This window comes from Camelus bactrianus, chromosome 4 (genome assembly GCF_048773025.1).
Source record: "Camelus bactrianus isolate YW-2024 breed Bactrian camel chromosome 4, ASM4877302v1, whole genome shotgun sequence".
Taxonomy (NCBI): Eukaryota; Metazoa; Chordata; class Mammalia; order Artiodactyla; family Camelidae; genus Camelus; species Camelus bactrianus.
The window spans coordinates 65,924,946-65,947,358 of record NC_133542.1 but is presented as its reverse complement, the minus strand read 5'-3'; the positions used below and the strand labels follow the sequence as shown (position 1 = coordinate 65,947,358).

The window sequence follows — 22,413 nt, the reverse complement described above, 5'->3', positions numbered from 1 at the left end:
CCTCAGCCGGGAGTTGAGGGAAGGAGGCGGAGCGGAAGCATAAGCACCAGTGGGCCTGGAGGGGCCTAGAGGGGCTTCAGGACCTGGAGCCTGACTCCTCTCACTGCCCCCAAGTCTGTGCACCTGAATTGGGGGGGGGAGCGCCGCAGGAGGGGAGGGGGCAGGGCCGGAGCAGGGTGGGGCCCTGTCCATCCGCTCCATCGGCTCCCAGCTGTCAGGGGCCCAGTCTGGGAGCATGGCCTCAGGAGATCGGGCTCACTCACCCCAACGCGGCCCTCCACAGAGCTGGCCAAGGGAAAGACTGCAAGATCTCAGAGCAGGCACCCTCCTAGGCACCCTGGCTTCCAGGCCGTGGACTTGGCAAAGCCACTTGGTCAGGGATAGTGTCAGCAGGAGAGAAAGGTCTCTACTGGCCCCCTCCCAGTGGCGGGGGTAGGGGGGCAGGGAGGACACCAGGTACCAGGAGGGAAACCAGGGACCGAGCTGGGAGAGCCCCAGAGGGCTCCAGAGTGAGGCCCTGAACCCAGCCACCTGGGCTTCAGGAGGTCAGAGCCCACCCTCGCTCCCTCCCCTGACCTGTCTGGCCGCCTGCTAGTTCGACTTCAGCAGAGTTCCAGGTCCCCTCCCTCCATTGCCACTGCTCAGAGCTGCAGCCTGCCCGTCCACCCTCTTCTCAGTGCCTAACGTTCCACCATTAGTAATGGCGGGGGAGGCCATTTGTCTGATATTTGGGTCAAGGGAGAGAGTCCTGGGCAGAGGTGCGATTGGGGGCAGGGAACAGGCACCCCGGCCATTTCAGGAATTATGGTCCCCTGAGCTGGCTTTTCGGGCGCACAGCCTGCCTCATTCTGGCACTGGGTCTGTGGTACTCTGGGGTGGGAGTGTGGGGCCCCCACACCCTCACAAGCTCACTCATGGGTGATTGCAGACACAGGCAGCGGAGAAGGAGACCCACCTGCAGGCACCGTGTCCTAGTGGCGAGGTGCTCATGCCCTCAACACGCATTCCTGTGGGTGCATACACACACACTCACACACACTCACATCCACAGAGGCACAGGGGGATGTAGGTCACCCGCCGGAGAGCCTGGGGCCTGAGGTTGTGAGGATCCAGCCATCCAGGCACACGCATCCAGATTGGACAGAAATACCTCCCTCCCTTCGCCTGCCTCTTCTCCCTACTCGCCTGTGTCAATCTGACCTGAAGCCTCTCTAGGCTTCTGTTTGGTTTCCCCGGAATGTCACTGACTGAGACTGCAGAACCTGACTCTGTCCAGTGGAAGGGCAGGGTTCCTGGCCCCCGTGGCTTTTTCTGTGTGTGTGTGTGTCGGTCCCTGTGTAGGGCAACATGGAGTCTACAAGAGACAGAGGGCCATGGCCCCACCCAGAAGACTTCCAAGGCATAGCCCATGAGATGTCCCAGGACCAGATGGGGTATTGACCAAGAGGGTACAGTCAAAGAGAGAGGAACAGAGCAACCTCAACTTGGCTGATCAGGGCTGGCTTCCTGGGGGAAGTGGCAGGACCTTGGCTGGGGAAGTGAGTGAAGGTTTCAAAAAGCCTAGGAAAGGGAGTGGCACTGACGCAGCCTCAGCCACTCCCATCCTCCACCCTGGAACTGAGTCCTCTCTGGGGGTCACATCTGGAAGGACCATCACAAACTCTTCTACAGAAAACCCCTGGTTGGCACTGCAGGCCCTTCAGACACAGCAAGCCCAGAACACCACTCCCCCTCCCACCCAGAATCCATTCTTCCACCCACATCCCCTTCTCAGTGTGGACACCAACATTCCTGCCACACAGGCCAGAAACCAGGTCACCCTGACCTCTTTTCTCACCCCACCCCCTCAGCCTCCAACTTTTCAGTCTGGCTCATGGAGCAGCTCACAGCCCAGAAGTGAAGGCAGGGAAGCAAATGGCCTGTACTCATCAGCATGCTGCAGGAGAGCAGGAAACCCAGGGTACCCGGAAGCTCAAATGAGGTAGTCAGGGAAGGCTTCCTGGAGGAGGTGACAGCCAAGGTTCGACCTCAGACTGAGCAGGAGTGGCCAGATTAGGGGAGGAGTAGTGGGGAGAGCTGAGATGGGGAAGTGTTCCAGGCAGGGGGAACAGTAGGTACAAGGTGAGAGAGTAGATGGAGGGCAGTGCATTCAAGGCAGAAATGAATTCATCACGATGGAGTGGAAAGAAGGGATGTGCTGGAGACAAGAGCGGAGGTGTCATCCAGGGTTCAGACGGTGGACTGCCTTGATGCTCTGGTAATGAGCTTAGACTCTCTCCTGCTGCAGTGGGTGCCCCGTGGGACTTTAAGATGCCTGTGAGTGGCTCCTTTGGCTGCACATAGAGGAAGAGTTTGGGGGACGAGTGGAGACAGGAATCCCCAGGAGGGGGCGAGGCAACTGTCTAGGAGTCCAAGGTGGAGCCTGGCCTGAGGTGGGGGCTGGGAGTTGGAGAGTCAGGGTACCACGGGGTACCCACGAGGGAGGGGCCAGCCCAAGGCAGCCACCGTCCAGGATGATATGAGGAATGATCTGCGAGGCAGCTACTGCTGTCCCCGCTCCTTTGATGAAGAGGCTGGGGCTCACAGAGCCACGTGGCCCAGACCCCGGAGGTGCCGCAGGATGGAAACCCAGGCCTGTGCATGAGGACAAGTGTGAAATGTCTCTGCTTCCTAAACAGCAGGGGGTCTGGTGGCAGCCACTGCCTCCTTCTCCCCCCAGGAGCCCCTCTCCTTGGGGTCCAGCTCCTCTCTCCTCAGCTTCCTCCTGCTCTGCCTGGCCCAGCTCCAGGTGCCGGGGCCGCCTTCCCACCCTCCCAGGCTTCACTCCCTGGCCTTCTTGTGCGAACAGCTGCTCGGGCTTGGGCGCATCAATGATGTAAGCCCCTCCCCGTCCGGCCTCATTGTTCTTCTTTATTGACTCTTCTTGCTTTTGCTTCTTCCCAGAGTCCTGTGGGGCAAAAAGGGGGGCTGCACCACTCGTCCACCTGCCCAGCTGGGGAAGGTCAGAGGCCCAGGCAAAGCCAGCCAGCAGGACTGGGGCTCTCCTGAGCACAGAGAAGGGCTCTGGACTGGGGGCTGGAATACCCAGGGGGCAGCCCAGAGTGGTGGGCAGGAGCACAGGCTGGGTTTGAATCATGGGTGCCCCCACTAGCTTGTAACCTTGGGCCCTTATAAGCCTCAGTGGCCTCATCTGAGCAATGGAGCTGTTCCTTCCTCTGTAAGGAGCCAATGACTCCAGGCAGAACATTTTGCACAGAGCTGGACACATAGTGAAAGCTCAGTAAATGGTCCCCCCTGCCTCTCTGGCCTGATTCCTTCACCTGTGAAAGGACCTCAGGTGGGAATGTGGCTTCTCCTGTTCCTTAGAGCCATCAAGCAAGACAGAAGGATTGTCACCCCTTCACCACCCTGGGTAGGCTGGGCTGTCATTGTTACCTCAATTTCACAGATGGGGAAACTGAGGCTTGCTAAGGGCCCAGGTCTTTGCCCAGGGCCTGTAGAGTTAACTGATTGGCAGAGCCAGGAGGGGGCCGTAGGCTCTTATCCCTGAGAGGTAGAGCAGACCTGAACCACCTGTCTTCCCAGTGATCCGTCCACACAGACGCAGCCTCAGAGAGGGGCTGAGTGGGCACTGGTTCAAAGTACAGTCTCGGGGGTAGGGCAAACTGCCATGACTCTCAGATCTGACATTCACTCGCTGTGTGACTTTGGGTGAGTCCCTCAGCCTCTCTGAACATGAGAACGATGATATCAACCTCGCAGTGTGGGGGAAAGGGGAAGTGAGATGGTGGATGTCAGGCATGTGGCCGGCCACAGAGCTATTTTTTTATGGTTATTTTCTATTTGTTACCAGCTGAGGCAAACTGCTTGTGACATCTTCAGCTTCCCCCTCTCATAGGGGAAGGGCCAGGGAGTGGTGACATCAGGCCCCTGACAGCTTCTAGCCCAAAATAGCCCTCTCTTTAGACCAACTCTCTCCCATTGCAGTTCCTACTGTCCCCAGCTGAGTTGACATCACCTTCAGCTGTGGCTCCTGCCTCATCATGCCTGTCCCCTGAACTGCTCCACAAGCAGTCCTGAGGAGGCAGGATTTTAGGCGACACCTTTGGCATAGGAACGACTCTCAGAAATGAAGCCCCTGGACTCTGCAGCAACCTGGGTTAAATCACTGACCTCGCTGTAAGGTTTTGGTGTCACTTACCTTCCCTGAGTCTCAGTTTCCTCATCTGGAAAATGGAGCTATAACAGCAACCTACCAGGTTTACTGTGAGGATTCAAATAGGCAACATACATAAAGGACCTTGCATGGAGCTGGGCCTGGAGCAGGTGCTCAATAAATAGTCCTGGTTATTATACCTGCAGCACTTGGACGTTTACAAAATCACCTCCTTCTGCCTCCCTACTAGGGTGCCCAGCTGGAGCGAGTATCCTTTGCTGGTTATCCTCAGAAAGAAGTGGAAGGTTCTGAGCTGCCTGCCCTGCCCCCAGGATTTCCAAAGCAAGCAGCCCCTTCCAAAGTTTTTATCCGGGCTGTCTGTCTGAGCCTGACTCCCTCTCCTCTGAATTATGAACTCACTCTAACAGGTGTCCAGCCTCACGCGGTTTTACCTCGGCCCTCCTTTGGAGACCCCAGCCAGGACTGGGTCTGCTCATTCGTCAAAGACATTGAGTCCGAACAAGGAACAGGGACTTGGTCCAGGCCACCTGATGGCAGAGGGAAACTAGATGGGGCTCAGGCTGCAGGGAGGGAAGAGGGTGCCAAGTGCTGAGTTGGATTTAGAATCTCAGATGGGCAGAGCTGTAGCATCTGGGGGTGTGGAGTGCGTTACCCTCAACGGACAGCTAAGGAAACAGAAGCCCAGAGAGGAGGAGGATGCCTGAGGGCGCGGAGCAAGTTAAGGGCGGGATCCAGCTGGTACTGGATCACCATTCAGTCCTTCATTCATTCATCCAGTGAATGTGTATTGAGCATCTTCTCAGAGGCTCTGGCAGGACCCTAGGGGTATAGTGGCAAACAAGATCCAGCCCCTGTCCCCAAGGGTGTCGTGGTCTTGAGTGGGAGTCAGGTCAGCGACCCGGTGATTCCCTTGTCCCCCTCCTCCGCAATCACAGGCACATAGGATGGAGACGCTTCTCTGGGCTAAACTTTCCATGCAGCTCTGAAGGGCCCATACCAGAGCCAGTCAGTCAGACCTTGTCTGGGCCTCGCCCCCGTCAACACATGGGGAAACCGAGGCCCCTCCATGGAGAGCTCTGCTAGCTCCCTGCTCCTTGCCTTCCTTCTTCTGCTTGTTGCATAAAGAAACCCCTGCTCCTGTGTTTGCCACTCCCCTAGCCATGGTCTGAGCCCGGGCTGGCCTTGCTCTAAGGGTCCCTCATCTCAGCACCCCTTATGGGGCTCAGCCCTGTCTGCTAAGATGCCCTAAATGCACCTGAGGTGTCCAGAACTTCAGTGTCAGTGGCTGGGGATGGAACTCCTTTCAGCCTCTGAACACCTGGTGAATGGAACCACCAGGATAGCCACTGGCTGAAAGGGAGTCTTGCTCAGAGTCCCACCCCCAAGCAATGCCTCTCCCAGCCCTGTCCCCATCGAGGCTCCTGAGCCCCCAAGGAGCTCCGCTTGCCAACCCCTGACCAGAAGCCTCACCCTCACTGGCAGTGTCAGAAAACCCTCTGAAGTTTCTCTGGCCTCCATGCCTTTGCACCTGCTGTTCTGTCTGCCTGGAATGCCTTTCCTTACCTCTTTGGCTGGGCCAACTGAATCGTCTGCTCACTCATTCAACAAGTATTTATTAGAAGCTTACTACACATTAGGCAGAGAGCTATGTTCTGGGAATAACAGCTGTCAGATATCTTAGAGATTAGTGGGGGATACAGAGGTTCAACACGTACACATATGCTAATGTGCAGTGTAAATAGGAACAGATCCTATAAAGGAAAAGAGAGACTAGGAGAGTGGGATCTAATTTAATGGATGGGGAGCATGATCTAGGGAAGGCTTCTCTGAGGAAGTGACTGTCAGTTGAGATTGGGAGGAGGAGGGATTAGCTCAGTGAAGAGTGAGAGGAAAGAGTATTCCAGGCAATGGAAATAGCATGTGCAAAGGCCCTGGGGTGACAACTAGTTTGGTGAGTATGAGGCAAGTCATATCAGTATGGCTGGAACCTATAGAGTGAGGGGGTGAGGGCAGAAGAGTCAGGTCGGAAAAGGAGGCAGAAGAGGCAAACCTTGGTGAAGGGACCATGTGGGTAGCGGCGGGGGGGGGGGGGGTCCAAGAGAAGGAACCAGAAAAAGAGACTGAAAAATGGATGGGAGAATATCAGGAGACTGGCCTATCCCAGAAGCGCATGAAGAACAGGTGTCTCAAAAGATAGAATTATCCACTTCTTCAGTGGAGGAGTCACCTCTAGGAAGCTTTCCTTGACTCCAGATGTGGCCTTCCCCATCAGAGTGTTTACCTCTCTCCCAGTCTAGCCTGGGAATGTCACAAAGGCAGAGACAAGGTTTGACTTGTCTCTCCAAATCCAAACTTAGTCCGGATCCCAAAAGTAGCATTTGTTTGTTAGGTGAATAAATGTGTGTTGATCTAGGATCAGAGAGGAAGTGACTCAGGCCACAGATTTCCCTTGCTGCCCTGACCAAGATGGCCCCTTCAGCTCTGGTGCTCCAGGGCACCCTCTCTCGGCTGAGCCTGGGGCCACTCCCAAGGACAGCCTGGGCCCCCTCCATTCCTGCCCACCCTTCCCCTGTCCCTTCCTCTCAGATCCCAGGCACCTCGCCGCCTGACCAGCTTCCAGAAGACCAGCAACAAGCTCCCACAACAGGTGACAAGGTATGATGGTGCACAGACCCTTCAATTAGGGGGCAAGCAGCCTCAGCTGCCAGGGGCCCAGGGCTTACCCTGCCCTAAGACTGCCTCTCGCAACCCCGGGGGGGACAGCGGCGGGGGGGGGGCTGTGGGTTCCTGAGACATCACTGGGTTCCAGGTGGGGAGATGGCACCCCAAAGGATTTGGAGACTTGCTTGGCCACGGGTTTGTCCCCCAGGCAAGTGTCTGTGCCCTCTGTGGGGTTGCACCCAGGCATCCCTGTGCCAAGCTTCAGGTGGAGAACCTCTGGAGACAGGGGAGACAGGCAGGCCTGTCGCGCACCCCAGACTGTCTGCCCTGCCGCCCCCTCACCCCACCCCACCCCACCCCGAGGAACTCATCACTCTGAATCCCGTCTCGTCTGTATCATTTGTCTGTCTCCCATTGGAGGCTGGGAGCTTTTCCAGGGCCCGGGCTTCGCCTCCCCTCCCTCTCTCCCCTCAACTCTTTCCTCCCTCCATTCACTAAACACAAACTGTTTCTTAGGCTTGAGTTCTTTATTCCTGCACCCTTGACCCTGACACAAAGCCTGGCTCACGGCGGTCACTGGGCCTGCGTCCACTGGCCCCACAACTGCCCCAAGATGCCAGGCCCATGGGCTTGGTCTCGCCAAACTCCCCTGAGGGGTACAGCTCCAAACATGGCAAAGGGCCCCCTCTCCCTGGAAAGAGCTGAGGCCGACAGGAGGGAGGAAATTTGGCCTTGAATCTAGGCCTGGTAGCCAGGCCTGGCTGGGGTGGGGGTGGGGGTCCAGAGGGAGGAGGACATAGTTTTCTTCGCAGAGACCTTGGTCCCAGGAAGACCTGGGCCCCAAAAAGGCTGATCCAAGCAGGGATGGAATAGCCCTCCTCTCTCAGGCCCACAGGGCCCTCTCCCTACCAAGCCCTAAAGCCTGCTGCCCCCCAGGTCTCCCCTCAGGCCCTGAGCCCCCTCCTGCCCCCTCTCCTTTGCACATCCAAGGAGACAGCCAGTGTCCCAGGTGTCCTAGACGCGGGTGTGCAGCCTGGTCAGGCTGAGCCATCAGGTCTGAGTTACTTGCACCCCTGGGGCCCCAAACCTGCAGAAACTGGCATGGCTGAACCATTCCGAGCCTTACAAGTCCCTGCCATGGGCTCTCGGGCTCTCAGGCTCTCAGGAAGGGTCCCAAGCAACTTTTCCCCAACAATCTGCCCAGGGTTTGCAGGGAGGCTGCGTCAGGGGCAGCTCCCCGGTGGCAGCCCCTGGGGCCCTGCGAAGCGGTGGGGAGTGCTTTCAGCCTGGCTTTAATTACAGACTGCGTTCCTGGTGCCTGGTCCATCTATATTTATCTGCAGGATCTCACTAATTAAATTCCCCGCAGCACCCGGCAGGCCTGTGGACAGCGAGCGAGTGAGGCAGACAGGCAGGGGGGCTGCAAACTTCCTTCCTTTCCTTCTTGGCCAAGAGCAAAACAGAAGCAGACCAAACTCCCTCTCCCTCCCCCCACCCCTCACCCCCGCCAGCACCCACGTCCAAGGGGCTGCCCAAAGTCCCGCTCCAGGGACACTCCAGCTCTGTGCTCTGTAGTTCCCTGGGCACCCAGGACCCACAGGTCCCAAGACCAGACAGTGCCCAGCTTCCTCCCCCCTTCCACTCGGATTCCTGCAGCAAACAGAAAAGTCTGCCTGAGCGGCCACTGAATCCCCAACTCTGCCACTTTGCCGTGCTTCTTACCGTAGGAGTCGTCTTGGTCCAGGAGGGAGTCGGGCTCCATGGCGTATGGGCCCCCAGCCCCTGGCCCCACCTGATTTATGAACCGAGGCTGTCTCCATGAGCGTCTGGGTTTCTCCTTTTGTATTCCATCTGGCGGCTTTTCCAACTAGATGACTGGGTATTCCTGCAAACAGGCCCCTTTCCAGCCCTCGCCTTCATACAGTACATTTAAAGTAGCAGTAACCTCTTTTTCCTCCCCCCGCAGCCTGGCTGGAAACATTAGAAGGGACCGAAGCAGCGAGATGTCTAAAATAGGAAGACGCCAGGGACGACTGGCCTGGCTGCCCGCGACGCTGGCTGCGGGGATCTGGCCCGGCTGTGCAGATGGAAAAGCTCAGAGGTAAGGCTGAGCCTGGGCTGAGCATCTGGAAGCTACTCTGGGGCCCTGGGGTCTGTGAGGAGGGGGGAGGCTGACCCACCCGTGGGAGGGGATGGGGGTTCCGCTCTGTTCACCACCCAGCGCCCAAACCCCAGGGGCTTCTCCCAGGCCTTGCTGGAACCTCCCACTCAAATCTGTTCCACAGACATTTCCTGCAGTGTGGGGGATGCAGAAATTGACTCATCCATCCATTCAGTCAGACGCTAGGTTTTTTTTTGAGCATCTACTCGGCGCCAGACACCGGGCCAGGTGCTGGGTTTGCAGCGGGGAGCAAGTGGCAGTGTCTCGTCTCTTGGAGCTCACAGGTAAACAGGTCAGTGCAATGCAATGCATGCCATAAGCACTGTGGGAGCATGAAGAAGGGCTGCCTCACCCAGACTGGGGAGGTGGTCGGGGAAGCCTTCCTGGAGGAATGGACATCTAAGCTGGGGCTTCGTGGATGAGTAGGAGTAAGCCAGGTGAAGGATTTGCCAGGTGGAGACAGTGGCCTGTGCCAAAGCCTCGAAATGAGAGCGTACTTGGAGGGTTCAGCACCTCCCAGATAAGTTCCAGGTGGTTGGAGCAGCAGTTGAAGCAGGGGTGGTGCAGGGAGATGGAGCCATGGGGAGAAGCAGGGGAGGGTCGGGCAGGGTCTCACAGGGATGGTTCTCAGGCTTGGCTCAGGGGATGGCCCGTGGGAGTGACACATTCCAACTTGTCCTTTAGAAAGGCCTCTCTGGCTACTGTGTAAGAGGCGGGCACCAGGGCAGGGCTGGACCGGGGAGGCTGTCAAGATCCCCACGGAGAAGGACACGTGGCCTCTAGCAGCGGAACAGCTATAATAAGGCTGGGTGCCGCTCACTGAGCAGCCACCAGAGCCGGGCACCACCCGAGTGTTACCCTCATTGTCTCCTTCACTCCTCAGTGACCACCCCCTACCCCCAGCAGAAACTCTGCTCGTCCTGTTTTGCAGATGAGGGCAATGCAGCTTAGAGAGGCGAAGTGACTTGTTCGAGGCTTGTTGAGTAGCCTTCAGGCCAGGCCTGGACCTCAGAGAGGTGACAGCCTTGGCACTGGGGGACTGGAGGAGAACAAAGAGGCAGTAATCCAATCTGCATCAGACCCAGAATACGGAATAGGGCCGCAGGGTTGTGGGAGAGGGAGGGTGTCATTGGGTCCAATCAAGGAAGGCTGCCTGGGTGAGGAGGCATCTGAACAGGACAGAGAGAAGAGCAGGATTTGGGTAAGTAAGCAAGGGAAGATGAGGGCATCCCAGGAAGAGGGAATAGCACAAGCAGAGATGCGGAGGCAGGAAGGCAGCAATGGGAATGACAGCGGATTGGGAGAATGTCAGGGCAGATGAGCCGATTGGGGCTAGAGCAAGAGGGCATGGAGTGACAGCCTGGAGTGCGGGCCTGGTCCAGGAGGTGATCACAGCCCCGAAGGCCTCTATTTCAGAGAATGGTCGTCATCCCAACGGAGGCCTGGGCACGCCTGCCGACAGCCGCTCCTCAGTCTTCTCCTTAACGCTCCGTACTTACAGCAAGAGAAACTTTCTGCCCGCACAAAATCACTAGAATATTCAAAGCCAAGCTTCAGCGACCAGATTTTTGGAGACATGGCTCTGGGGCTGAGGCAGAGGGAACATCAGGAGGAGGGAGATGCCAGGAGGCTGGCAGGAGGGCCCAGGCCAGGAGAGGCAGGGCAGGAAAGACCCACCTGGGCCCCTCCCAGACACCCGCCGCTGCCCAGCCGCTCCCAGAGCAGCCAGTGGCTGCCGATGGGTTGGCTCAGCCTCAGGGAAGCGCCTTCTGTCACCCTTCACCGCCCCTCCTTGATGACAGAGATCCCAGCTCCCAACCTCCCGCTGCCTTAATTACAGGGAGGTCAGGCCCTACCCTGGCAGCTCCGGGACCTGGCTCCCTGGATCTCTGACTCAGCGGGTGTTGGGGGCAGGCTGCAGTTGGGGAAGGGGGTCTAGAAGTGGTGGTTGGGGCCCCCCCGACCACCAGGCAACAGGTGAGTTCAGGTCCAGTACGCACCCTTCCCCAGTGCCCCAGGGTCTCTGCGAATTCTGGAAGCTCAAGGGATTCGGGGGCTCACTTGCACATAGGCACCTGTGGTCTCTTTCTGGCTATAGTGTGATGGGGCTGAAATCAACCACCTGGGTTTCCATCCAGGCTGTGCTGCTCACAAGCTGGGTGACACCGAGGTAGTTACCCATCCATGGGAGTCATTGGTGGAATGGGCCTCTCCTGGCCCCTCCTCATCGGGTGGGTGGTTGTGAGGATTATCTGGGCTAAGGTGCATTAGGGCTTTAGGGCGGGACCAGGCTGGCGTGGGTTAAGCACTCAATAAAGGGTAATGCTCATCCTTATCCAAACTTTCATTGCCTCCACAGCCTAGAAGGGAGGGAGGGGGAATTGGAGGCCCCTTTTACAGATGAGGAAACTGAGGTTCCAAAAGAAGGGACTTCCCTCAAGGGTCTCACAGTGAGGCTCAGGATGCACCCCTCACCAGCCTGTGCCCCCAGAACCAGCTGGGAGCAGGAGGTGGGGCTTGGTGGTGGGGGACCTGGGTCCTCCCAGTTCTGCCTGTCTCCAGGTGGCATGACCCTGGGCGGGGTGCTTCCCTCTCTGGACCTCACTTTCTCACAGGTCAAGGTCAGTAGAATTAGCCTGACAGCTCCCACCCTCCCAATCCATTTCCCTCACTTTATGAATTAGACGAGCAGAGGCAGGGAGGTGACACACAATAGGGAGTGACAAGGGACTGGGAGAGTGTTTAAGTGCAACCAGAGCTCTGACCCTTCAGGGACACTTTTATAGTAAATGTGTCTCCAGCACTGGGCTCTGCTTCCTTCCCTTGGGGACACAGGGCACACAGACCCACCTCCTGATTGGTGGCTGCACTGCCTTCTGCCCTTTGGCTGTGCCACCCCTGATGTGGACCGTTCCCCTACGGGTCTGCCTGATGGGAGGTCCCTATTGCCACCACCTCCTCCCGCCCCAGAGCACCCAGCAGGGCCTCTCAGCCAAAGAGGAAAGGAGTATGTCTGGATGGAGGGGGCAGGGAGGCTCAGAGGTGGGACAGGGCCGGTGAGAAGACATGTCCAGACCAGCCTGGGGTCTGCTCCCTGGTGGCCCCACCTTACATCCTGGGCCCCTCCAAGCATCTGTCTTTCACCGTCTCTTGTGTTTAAGGAGAGGATAGCTTTGCACTGTTGCCTGTTCAAAGGTCACAAAATTGAGGACTGGCACCTTTAATAGGTTCTGAGCCAGCCGGCAGGGGACAAGGGCAGGTTCCAGAGCAGCCCTGTCACCGGATTCAAGGAGGGTCTCCTCCTGATGCCAGCAGCTCCTTGCTTGTGTTCCCGAGCTCTCTCGGGGAATCCTAACCACGTGGTCCTGAAGAAACTAGGACTCAGAGAAAGGAAATGCTCATCAGCCCCACAGCCTGGAAGTGGCGGGAGCAAGGCCCAAGCTGTGGGGCCCCACGTGCACTGCTGGGCCGGATCAGAAACTCGAGTCCTTCGTGGCGCTGCTGGGATGGTTAAGTCACTTGCCTCTGGTGGTCACACAGTGGATTCCAAGGCCCAGGCTCTCAACCACAATGCACCCTGGGCTTCTCATCCTGCAAAGGCGAAGCTGAATTATCATTAAAGAACCTCAGATCTTTCCAGGAAGAAGCAAGCTCTAAAGAAATGCGGCATTGAGGAGATGGGTTCAGTGGCCTGGGCGCCTCAGAGTTCCCGAAATCATGGATTTTGTGAGGAGCTCTGGGGCTCCATGTGAGACATCCTGGCTGCTGGGTCCCCGGGGCCCTGTCTTGGGTCCCGGGAAATCCTGGCGACACAGGCACGCCCTGCATTCTGGCAGCAGGGATGAGACAAGGCTGCTTATGATGTAAGGGGCATTTTCAATGGCTGGCGGGGGTAATGCTCTCCGTCTCCTCCCTGAGCCCCCAGAACTTGGCCTTGGGGGTGCCCACTCATCCAGTCATCGCCCCAAGAGAATCCCAGGCTTCCCAGAGCCCTAGGTGGGAGGCTCATCCAGTGCAACCCTCCCCACCCCTCGGTAAGGCAGGAATCCCCACCATGACATCCTTGTTCCAAACTCAGCTTACTTACCTCTCAGGATGGGGAACTCCCTCCCTCCCAGGGGGTCAGTTGCTTCTGATTCCAAATAAGGTCCTTCCTCAGTGGAGTCAGGCTGAGTCCTCCTGCTGCCACCACACTGGTCCTCACTTTTTCCCCTCTGTGGTCACAGAGTGACTCTGCCTTGGGGGAAGCCCCTGCGGCCATCAGAACCCCCTTCCTGAGCTCAGTCCTCTGCCCTCCACCTGACCCGCACCCCTCCCCACGCTCCCTGGCTTGTGTTTTCAGGTTTTGTGGTGAGTCAGGAAGAAAACCAAGAAGCCTGGAAGCGTTTTACCGACATGGCAGTGACGGCAGTCATGCAATTCAGCAAACTTTAGCCAGAGACTGTGCCAAGTGCTGGAGACACAGAAATGAATCAGAGTCCCTGCCCGCCCGCCGGTGAGGATCTCCACGAGGATAGAGGTGGGAGGGAGAAGAGGGACACCCAAGGCATCTGCCAGGAGCGGGCGGGTCAGCAGCGTGAACGCCCCCTGCTGGCCACAGGGAGGGTTGGAAACGATCTTTCAGGATGGCTCGTTCCATCCTCTGATTTGTGTTTTATCAGCCACCAAGTGCTGCGGGGTGGGCTGAGCCACCATTCACCCAGCCGTCCTCTACTGAGGGACGTCCGGGCTGGTCCCTGTCTTACATGATTACAAGCCGTGCTGTTGTGACCCTCAGCACACACATCTATCTCTGTACACCAGCGTTAGTATTGTTGGATTCTCGGAAGCAGAATTGCTGTGTCAAAAGACATGAGAACTTAAAATCTGGATTAATGTGGCTTACTGGAGCAGCTTCCCCTCACGGCTGGTAAGAAGCACTGCAAATTCTCCGGGGCCTGGAGAAGTCCTGTAGGGGCCTGTCAGGATCTGGGACCTCAGCATCTCAGGTGCTCCAGAATGACTCTGGGGCTCAGGTGTCTCCAAGTAGATGGACCTACCTCTTCCTACAGAGTCAGACCCAGGGCAATACTGCCCAATCAACATGTTGGTCCATCCCTCTATCCAGCTATCCAAGCATCCATCCATCCATTCATTAGTCACTCATCCATCCAAGCATCCATCCACCATTCCATCCACCCACCCACCCCTCCAAACATCTATCCATCCACCTTCCCATCGACCCACCCACCCATCCATTTAGTATTTGGTGAGCACTGATGATGGCTTCGGTACTCTGGTGTTGGTGGTAAATACAATCATATTCCTGCCTTTTTAGTCTTCACTGTCTGGTGAAGGCAGGTCTACACGTGCCAGGTACTGAGAATACAGCAGGAAACACAAGAGGAAAACAGTCCCTGCTTTCCAGGGTTTACATTCTAGTGGAAGAGATGGATAACACATAAACAAACGTGGTATGTGGGGGGATGATAAGGGTTCGTGAGGGAGATAAGGCAGAGTGAAGGGGGTAGGAAGCCCTGGGAGTCAGGCTGTGTGTCATCTGGTCAGGGGAGGCCTCTCTGAGCAGAGGCCCAGAGCAGTGATGGAGGGAGCTGTGTAGATATTGGGGGGCAGAGGTAGTGTCAAAGGCAGAGGGAACAGCCAGTGCAAAGGCTCCAAGGCAGGGATGTTCAGTAACAGCCGAGGAGGCCAGCATGGGGGTGGCGGGAGACCAGGTCAGCTCCCAAAGGTCTTGTCGGCAGGGAAGGGCTTAGCTGTTACTGAGTGAGGAGGGGCCTGTGGAAAGTCTGGGGCAGAGGGAGGTTGGCTGCGGGGTTGGGAATAGATCAAAGGGGGCTAGGGCTGAAGCAGGGACAAGGGTCAGGAGGCCAACGAGAGATCTTGGACCAGATGGTTGGGTGGAGGTGGTGAGGAGGGTGGGGAGGGGTATATTTTGAAGGTAGCCACAGGCTTTCCTCATGGACTGGATAAATAGGAGTGAAGGACAACACCGAGGTTTTTGGCCTCGTGAACCAGAAGAATGGGGATGAGGGAAGAGGAGCAGGTGGAGGAAGGGAGTTCGAACCGAGAGCTTGATCTGAACGTGGGTAGTTGGATGTGCATGTTAGCCATCAGGCAGAGAGGTGAGGAGCAGCCCGTGGGGTGCAGCCTGGGGTTGGGGGACAGGTCCAGGCTGAAGACAGAAACATGGGGCTGTCAGCGTGCACATGCCTGGATGCCAGCCCCGAGAGAGAGAGAAAATGGAGTAGAGGTCTGGGGGCCCATTCCTGGCGCGTCCCATCATTAAGAGGGCAGGGAGATGAGGAAGAACCTGTCAAGAGAACAGGGAAGGAGCAGCCAGTGAGCAGGAGGAGGAGGACACGGAGGGCGGGGGCTGGGAGCCAAGGGGAGGAGGGATTTCAGCCCGGAGGGCATGACCGCTGTGTCAGGGGATGCTGAGTACCCACGTGAGCTGGGGGCACAACACTGACCGCCGGGTTTGGCAACATAGTGCCACCTGGGCAGAGACGGGGGAACTCAGGTAATTGTGGGAGCCCCAAGGAAGGGCACTGAACAAGGAGGGCTTCCTGGAGGAAGGGGTGTCCAACTGGGAGTCTGAGGGACACATATACACTCGCCAGGTAGAAAGGGGATGTCCCCACTGAGCAATCAGTACAAGGCCAGGAAGAGAGAGTAGTCAGCTTGTTTGAGAAACTGAAAATAAGTCTGGCTGTAATATGGGGTGCGGGACGGGTGAGATGGAGGGGGGTGTTATCCTCACAGGACCCTAGAGAGAGGTCAGCAAGGCTGATGGTGGGGTCCTTGATTAGAGACCAGGCTTTGGTGGCAGGAGAATGGGTGGGAAAGGGAGGAAGGGGGTGGTGGCTGGGGGAATGGGGAGCCAGGATGAGAAGTGATTTGGGGAAGGATGATGAATTCAGGTAAGTTTAGGGTGCTGAGGACGCTCAGGGGGAGACCTCCAGCATCAGTGGGGCCCGTGGGCTGGGCACTGGGGTCTGGGAAGCCACCATAAGTGCAGGGAGGATGCTGGGAAGAGCTGGGTGGAGCTGAACCACACACAACTCTTTCCTGGTGCTGCCTGCCTGAGGTCAGCCTGTGTCCAGCCGCCCTCTGTGTGCTGGGAAGGGGCCCTGGCAGCCCCCGGTCACTGTGGCTTGTTCTCCCAGAGAGCAGGAGCCCAAGGGGAGCCCAGTGGTTCCTCTGGATGGGCTGTTATGTGCCTTGTCCCTCCCATCTCCATCCCAACCACAAGGCGCCTTTGTCATGCCCCTCGGGCACCTCAAAAGGAAGGGGCCCCCACCATTTGCTGCATGCCCACAAACATCGATTCATGGAACAGTAATTTATGGAGCACCATCCTGGCCCTGGGAAAGCAATGATGACCCAGGCAGACAGGCCTCTGCCCTCCAGGAGCCCACCATCCAACAGGAGAGGCAAGCAATCCATATAGAATTAGATCAAGTGTTGTATTAGAAGAGGGAGGCGGGGGGCCTTTAGGGGTCAGAGGGGCTTCTAGGAGGAGACAACATTTAAAGTACAGGTCTGAAGGATGAGTCAGAGTTAGCCAAGAAAAAAGGAGGGGGGACAAGTGTTTGAGGGAATGGGAATAGCATGCAGAAGGCTCAGAAGTGAGAGAGAATGACAAGTGGGAGGCAAAGAAAGGATTCAGTGTGATGGAGCATGGGGTGCCTTGCGGTGGGGGGGGGGGGGGTTGGGGTATGCTGGTGGTGTAGAACCTCAGGAGGCAGGCTGAGGACTGTGGACCTTCTTCTGAGGGCAATGGGGAGCCATGGAGTGTCTTAAGCCGGCAGGGACTTGCTCAGGTTAATCTGTGGGTGAATTTGGAGTCAGAGACCAGAAACACTCAGTCTCAGTCCAGAGAGACCCAGGATTATCTCATCCAAGGCTAGACACCCCCTCCACCCTCTTGTAGCTCCCTTGACAGGCTTGAACCCCTCCAGGGACCTAGAACTCACTACTTCAGGAGACAAGTCCTCAAGATGATTTAACAAGCTCCGTGAGAGCTCCACAAGCAGGCTCTGGGAGTCCAGCCTGGTCACTGGGATACCCGCGAGCTTTTAACTCAGCGCGGCGAGGCGCGAGGTGGGCTGGGAAGCACCGCGGAGTGGGTAATAGCCCGGCAGCTGGCGTTGAAAGGCTCCGGAGCCACCTACGGGGGCGACTGGCTTGTTGCGTGCGAGCGCTCCGGATGCCACCTGGTAAGGCTGTCGGCAGGATGCTGAAGAAATAAATCTGTTCATGAAGATGCACCGCCTCCTCCCCACCGCACAGCACCCCACTCCCTCCCACCACCACTCCCGCCCCTTCCGGGAGCGGCTGAACCTGCCCCGCAGCGCCACCGTGTGGGCAAAGCGGGTCAGGACAGCAGGAGATCGGTCACTCTGCTCCAGGTGCTAAGCGCTGGGCAGAGGAAAAGAACCCCATCCTAAATGGCCTTTCCAGGCTGCAAGGCACACCAGGTCCTATTCTTACTGAATTAAAAAATTTATTTCTTCAGGATGGAACTATATTTGCGGCCTGCTTGCGATTCGTAATTATTTAAGTAATACATACTTACTGAAAAATTATGCAATCTCCATAGCTGGCAGAAATTGATCATTTCCTCCCAGCATTCATCCTCCCCAGCCCCCTACTGATTGCATTTTGGCAAATAGGCTTCTGGATTTTTTTTTTTTCTACAGGAATATATATATATATTTCTATTTGTCTTACCTATTTTCTGTTTCCTTTATTTCTTATATACACAGATATGCAAATGAGATCATATTATGTGTGCCTGATGTTTTGCCATTTGCTTTGCTTTTTAAATTTGTTTTTGTTAACTGTTGAGCAGAGACAAAAGAATATTTATCTAATGCATATACAGTGTGTGAAGCAGGTCGAAGTGAACCCTGTGTGCCCACCACCCAAGTTTATGATTTAATTTTTTTTCAGTTAAAAATTTTTTTTTCTCCTTTCTCACGTTACTCTGGGTTGACTTCACACTTTTTATTAACCCACGTCATCTCTTCTTTAGCTTGTTAGTTTTCCATTCTTTCAGTGCTTGATCTACAGATTACAACGCGTATCCCTGACTTATTAAAGTCTAATATAAATTAGCACTCTTACCACTTGCGGGAAGATGAAGGAATCTTAGGCCACTAAAAACTCCATTTACCCCCTCCTGACTTACATGCTATTGTCATTTGGTGCCATCTGGAAGTTTAATTCTTTATATACTTCAAGCTCCACAAGAGGATATTATTATTGTTTTGTACAGACAATATTTATTTAGATTAACACCGTATTTTTCTCTCTCCATTTTCCTTCATTTCTTCTTGCATTTTCAAGCTTCCACCAGGGATCCATTTTTCTCCTGCCTGAAAACCATCCTTTGCTAATTCTTTTGATGGGGTGAGCCAGTGATGAATTATTACAGTTTTCATTTGCCCAAAAGACCTCTGTTTCACCTTCATTTTCAAAGGGTTTTTTTGTTTGTTTGTTTCGGGTTTTGTTCGTTTGTTTTTTTGCTGAGTACATAATTTCAGCTTGGCAAGAGAGGGCAAGAAGGGAGAGAAGAGTAACAGAAAATTGGGACAAATAGAAAACAAACAGTAAGATGGGACACCTACAGCTGAATATATCAGCAATTAATTTCAATGTAAGCAGATTAAATACCCCACTTGAAAGCCAAACATTAACACATTGGATTAAAAAGCAAATAAAGGCCAATCATAGGCTGCTTACAAAAGAGTGATGTTCAATATAAAGATACAGAAACGAGGAGAGTAAAAGGCTGCAAATAGTAACCAAAGGTAAATCGGTGGAACTACACTAGTAACAGCAAAAGCAGATTTTAAGGGGGAAAAAAACAATTCTAAAGATAAAGAGCCACTCACAGAGGGATATAAGGTTCAATGTAGCAGGCAGATAGATCTATACCTTGAAGGGGTGTGTATGTGTGTGTTGATATGTTGCTGTGTTTGCTTTGCGCGTCTGTGCGGCCCCTCTTGCTGCACAACCACTTCCCCTCAGTAAGTCGGGCTCTCTCTTCTCTGGGCCTTTGCACATGCTGCTTGCTCTGCCTGAACACCCTCTCCCTTCCCCACCCTCGCCTTTGCCTGGCGCTCTCTCGCTCATCCACTAAGAGGAGGTGAAAGGCTCCCCTGGGGAGCCTTCCCTGAGCATCCATCGTGTCTGGCCAGGGGCCACACTGGCTCTTGTCCATCTCTGTGTCCCCGGCACTGGCAGTGACATGGCACAGAGAGAGGCCCAGAAACTGCTTGTTGAATGAATAAAAGAATGAGGGACAGATACAGGTGCTGTGGAAGACTTTTCGACTCAACAAGTCTTCCCTGCTCAACTCAAAAAAACCAAACTGTGGTCAGAGCCGGCAGGTCTCTCAGAGACGAATCGAATCCGAGAACCAGCAGCACGGGCACCACCGACTGAGACGCCTGTCTGAAATGCAGCTGCCCAGCTCCCGCTCCAGACCCACCGAATCAGAATCTGCCTTTTAAATACATGCCCAGGTGATTCACCTGCACATCACAGAGTGAGAAGCACTGCTCTCTGGTCCCCACTTCCCATTTCACAGACACAGAAACGGGCAGCAGAGGGGAGGGCCTCGCAAGGCAGTGACAGGGTTGGGACTTCGAGTCCCAGGTGGCCTCCTCTCAGGTGCCAGGCTCCTGCCCCCACCCCACCTTCAGCACCCCCCCCCCCCCGGCACGCATCACCTTTCTGGTTGGCTTGGCCTCAGAGGCCAGACTCTTCCCTGGTCACTTCTTGGGGTCTCTGCAAGGAGGTCGCACTCCCCCTGGTGGAAGTAGGGAAAGATGGGCTGGCCTGAGTGGCCTGGACACTTGTCTCCAGGTTTAACATGAAGGAATGGAGGCGGGGTTGGAGGGAGGGGAAAGAGGGAAGGGGGTCGGGGGTAGGGTTGGGCTAAGACACTTGCTCAGACACTTGTCTGAGTCCACAGTGGCTTCACCACATATTATGTGTGCAGTCTGGGGCCATCTGATCCCCTTAGCTGAGCCTCCATTTCCTCATCTGCAAAATGGACAGAGTAACGATGGTGCCTACGTCACGGGCTGTTGTGAGGATTCCAAGGGGTGATGCTGGGAAAGCTCTTAGAAAAGTTAGGGGACCAAGGTAATAGGAGAGCCATCCGATGTAGAATTCCTGTGAGCCTCTCCGTCCCTCCCTTGCCCCCTGGGAGGCTCTCAGAGACCACTCAGCCCACCCCTTCCTTACTTCACAGGGGGAGATGGAGGCCCGGTGAAGGGAGGCTAAAGAAATATCCACTCCCAGTGGTGGCGGTGGTGGCGTGGTGGGGTGGTCCAGGTCCTGTCCCTGATGCCTGGGATGTGAAAGGCTGAAGTCTGGAGGGGGAGTGACTTTGGGGGACAGGAAGCCAGGAAAAACACATGCTCTGGAGTCAGACAGTTCATGTTCAAGTCTGGCTCAGCCACAGACCAGTTGGATGAACTTGAGCAAGTGACCTTGCAGCTCTGGGCTTCAGTTTCCTCACCTGGGAACATTCTTCCAGGACTGTTGCGAGATTTATAGGAGATGGCGTTAAGCACCCAGCACTCAGAAGGCCCTGTGGTCCCTGCTGTAACTGACACAGGCCAGCTGGGAGGCCAAGGGAAGGTACCCAGTCAGACCACAGCAGCTGCCATGCCTAAGCACAGGGCGGTGGGGTCTCTGGGTCCTTCCTGGGCATCAGGAAGGTGGTATCAGGGTGAGGGAGTGTGGGGGGCCAAGACCAGTAACCAGGTTGGAGCATGGTCTTGAGCTAAGAAAGAGTGCCCTGGGCTGGGGTCGGCTTTCAAAAGTGCCAGCTTCCGAGGCTGATGGTCAGGTTCACCCAGATCAGGAACCTCCCCAAGTGGATCTTAACTGGGAAACATTCTGAGATCTGCCTCATCTATAGGCCCCTACAGGCCCTTCAAAGGGAACTGCCCCCAGGTGACCCTGGGGCCCCTACCGAGGCTGAGCCCTAGCTCCCAGGACACCACCTGTGGCTTTGTTAGTGACTTGGGCAGCTTGGCTTAAAAAATGTGCTGGACCACATCGATTAACCCCTCTGAGTTTTAAGACTGGCAGACAAAGGGGAGAGGGAGTTAGCAGGTAAGGTGGCCAACCCTGGCTGCCCAGGCCTTTCCTGATCTTGACGCTGAGAAGTCCTGCATTACATGAAACAGACACAGCTGGTCAAAAACACAGTAATGGGAGCAAAGGATAAAGAAAAGCGAGTGAAGCTGTGAATACTGATCACAGCTACTGATCGTCGAGTGTATACTGTGTGCCAGGTCCTGGGCTAAGAACTTTTTCCTTTTAAGATATTAAAGATTATTTTAGAATTTATTTTTAATTTGCCGTTTTAACCATTTTAAGTGTACAATTCAGGGGCATTAAATATATTCACGTTTGTGCAACCATAACCACTATCCACGTCCAGAAATTCTTCATCATTCTGTTACCAAGGCTGCTGCCAAAACTGTTGCCCCAGAATCATACCTCTGCCCCTCCCTCAACTGGAAACCAATTACCCTTATCCAAGTTTCAGGAGGAAGCTGAATAGAGAAAAAAAAAAAAAAAAACAAACAAGAACTGGTTAGAACCATCTAGGCCCAAGATGGTGGAAGATCTGACTTCCACTAGACCTTGAGCCTCATTATATGCTCATTGTAATATATTAGCATGCCAAGGGACACACCCACCAGCTCCATGACAGTTGATGGTTGCCATGACAACACCGGACAAGCCCATACGAGGACTGCAAAGGAGAATGCATCAGTTCTAGGTCCAAACCATACCCCATTTTTGGATAAGTCATGAACAGTCCTCCCACTCTGTCCAAATCCCTCCCTTTTAACTCAGCCTTCCTGTATGTGGTGTCTCCACCTGAGCTGGGCTGAGACGTTCATTTGTGAGCTAGGCCCCCGCTTCTCTATTCTTCGGCCATCAAATAAAGCTTATGTTGTTCCAGTCTCAGCATTGGCTTCATGATTGGCTGTACAAATCCCATCAGAAAAAGAACCTCCCTGGCCTGGACAAGGGGTCTTGGCCTGGACTAGGACCCTGACACGCGTCCAGTCAACCAGTTTGCTAGTAACAAGTCCAAGCAGAAAGTCTCTACCCATTCAACAGGAACTCCCCATTCCTTCCTCCCCCCACCCCTGATAGCCTCTATTCTACTTTCTCTAGTTGCCTATTCTAGGTACGTCATGTAAGTGGAATCACACAATATTTCTCCTTTTGTGTCTGGCTTATTTCACTTAGCATAGTGTTTCCAAGGTTCACCCACGTCATCACATGTCAGAATTCCATTCTTTTTAAATTAAGGCGGAATAACATTCCATTATATGGACATTTTGTCCAGCCATTCATCTGCTGGTGGGTG

The 22,413-nt window shown here is 55.2% G+C and overlaps 1 protein-coding gene and 1 long non-coding RNA gene across 5 annotated transcripts in view; one reads left to right on the top strand and one right to left on the bottom strand.

Annotated features, from left to right (window-relative positions):
• Positions 1 to 8,695, bottom strand: part of DAB2IP (DAB2 interacting protein) — a 189,917-nt gene extending 181,222 nt beyond the window's left edge. Inside the window, exon 1 of the mRNA XM_074362157.1 lies at positions 8,561 to 8,695. Coding sequence (XP_074218258.1) covers positions 8,561 to 8,600 — 40 coding nt within the window. The 5' untranslated portion in view covers positions 8,601 to 8,695. The remainder of the gene's footprint in view (positions 1 to 8,560) is intronic.
• LOC123615463 (uncharacterized) overlaps positions 1 to 19,663 on the top strand; it is a 34,612-nt gene extending 14,949 nt beyond the window's left edge. For 2 of the 4 annotated variants that reach the window (XR_006723038.2, XR_012506539.1), the window contains 4 exons: positions 6,764 to 6,832; positions 8,805 to 8,939; positions 9,124 to 9,291; positions 13,342 to 14,194. This is a non-coding gene — a long non-coding RNA (uncharacterized LOC123615463). Of the gene's footprint in view, positions 1 to 6,763; positions 6,833 to 8,586; positions 8,718 to 8,804; positions 8,940 to 9,123; positions 9,292 to 13,341; positions 14,195 to 16,932 lie in introns of those variants that run through there. The other 2 variants (XR_012506540.1, XR_006723037.2) reach the window with 2 other exon arrangements.
• The last annotated feature ends 2,750 nt before the right edge of the window (positions 19,664 to 22,413 follow it).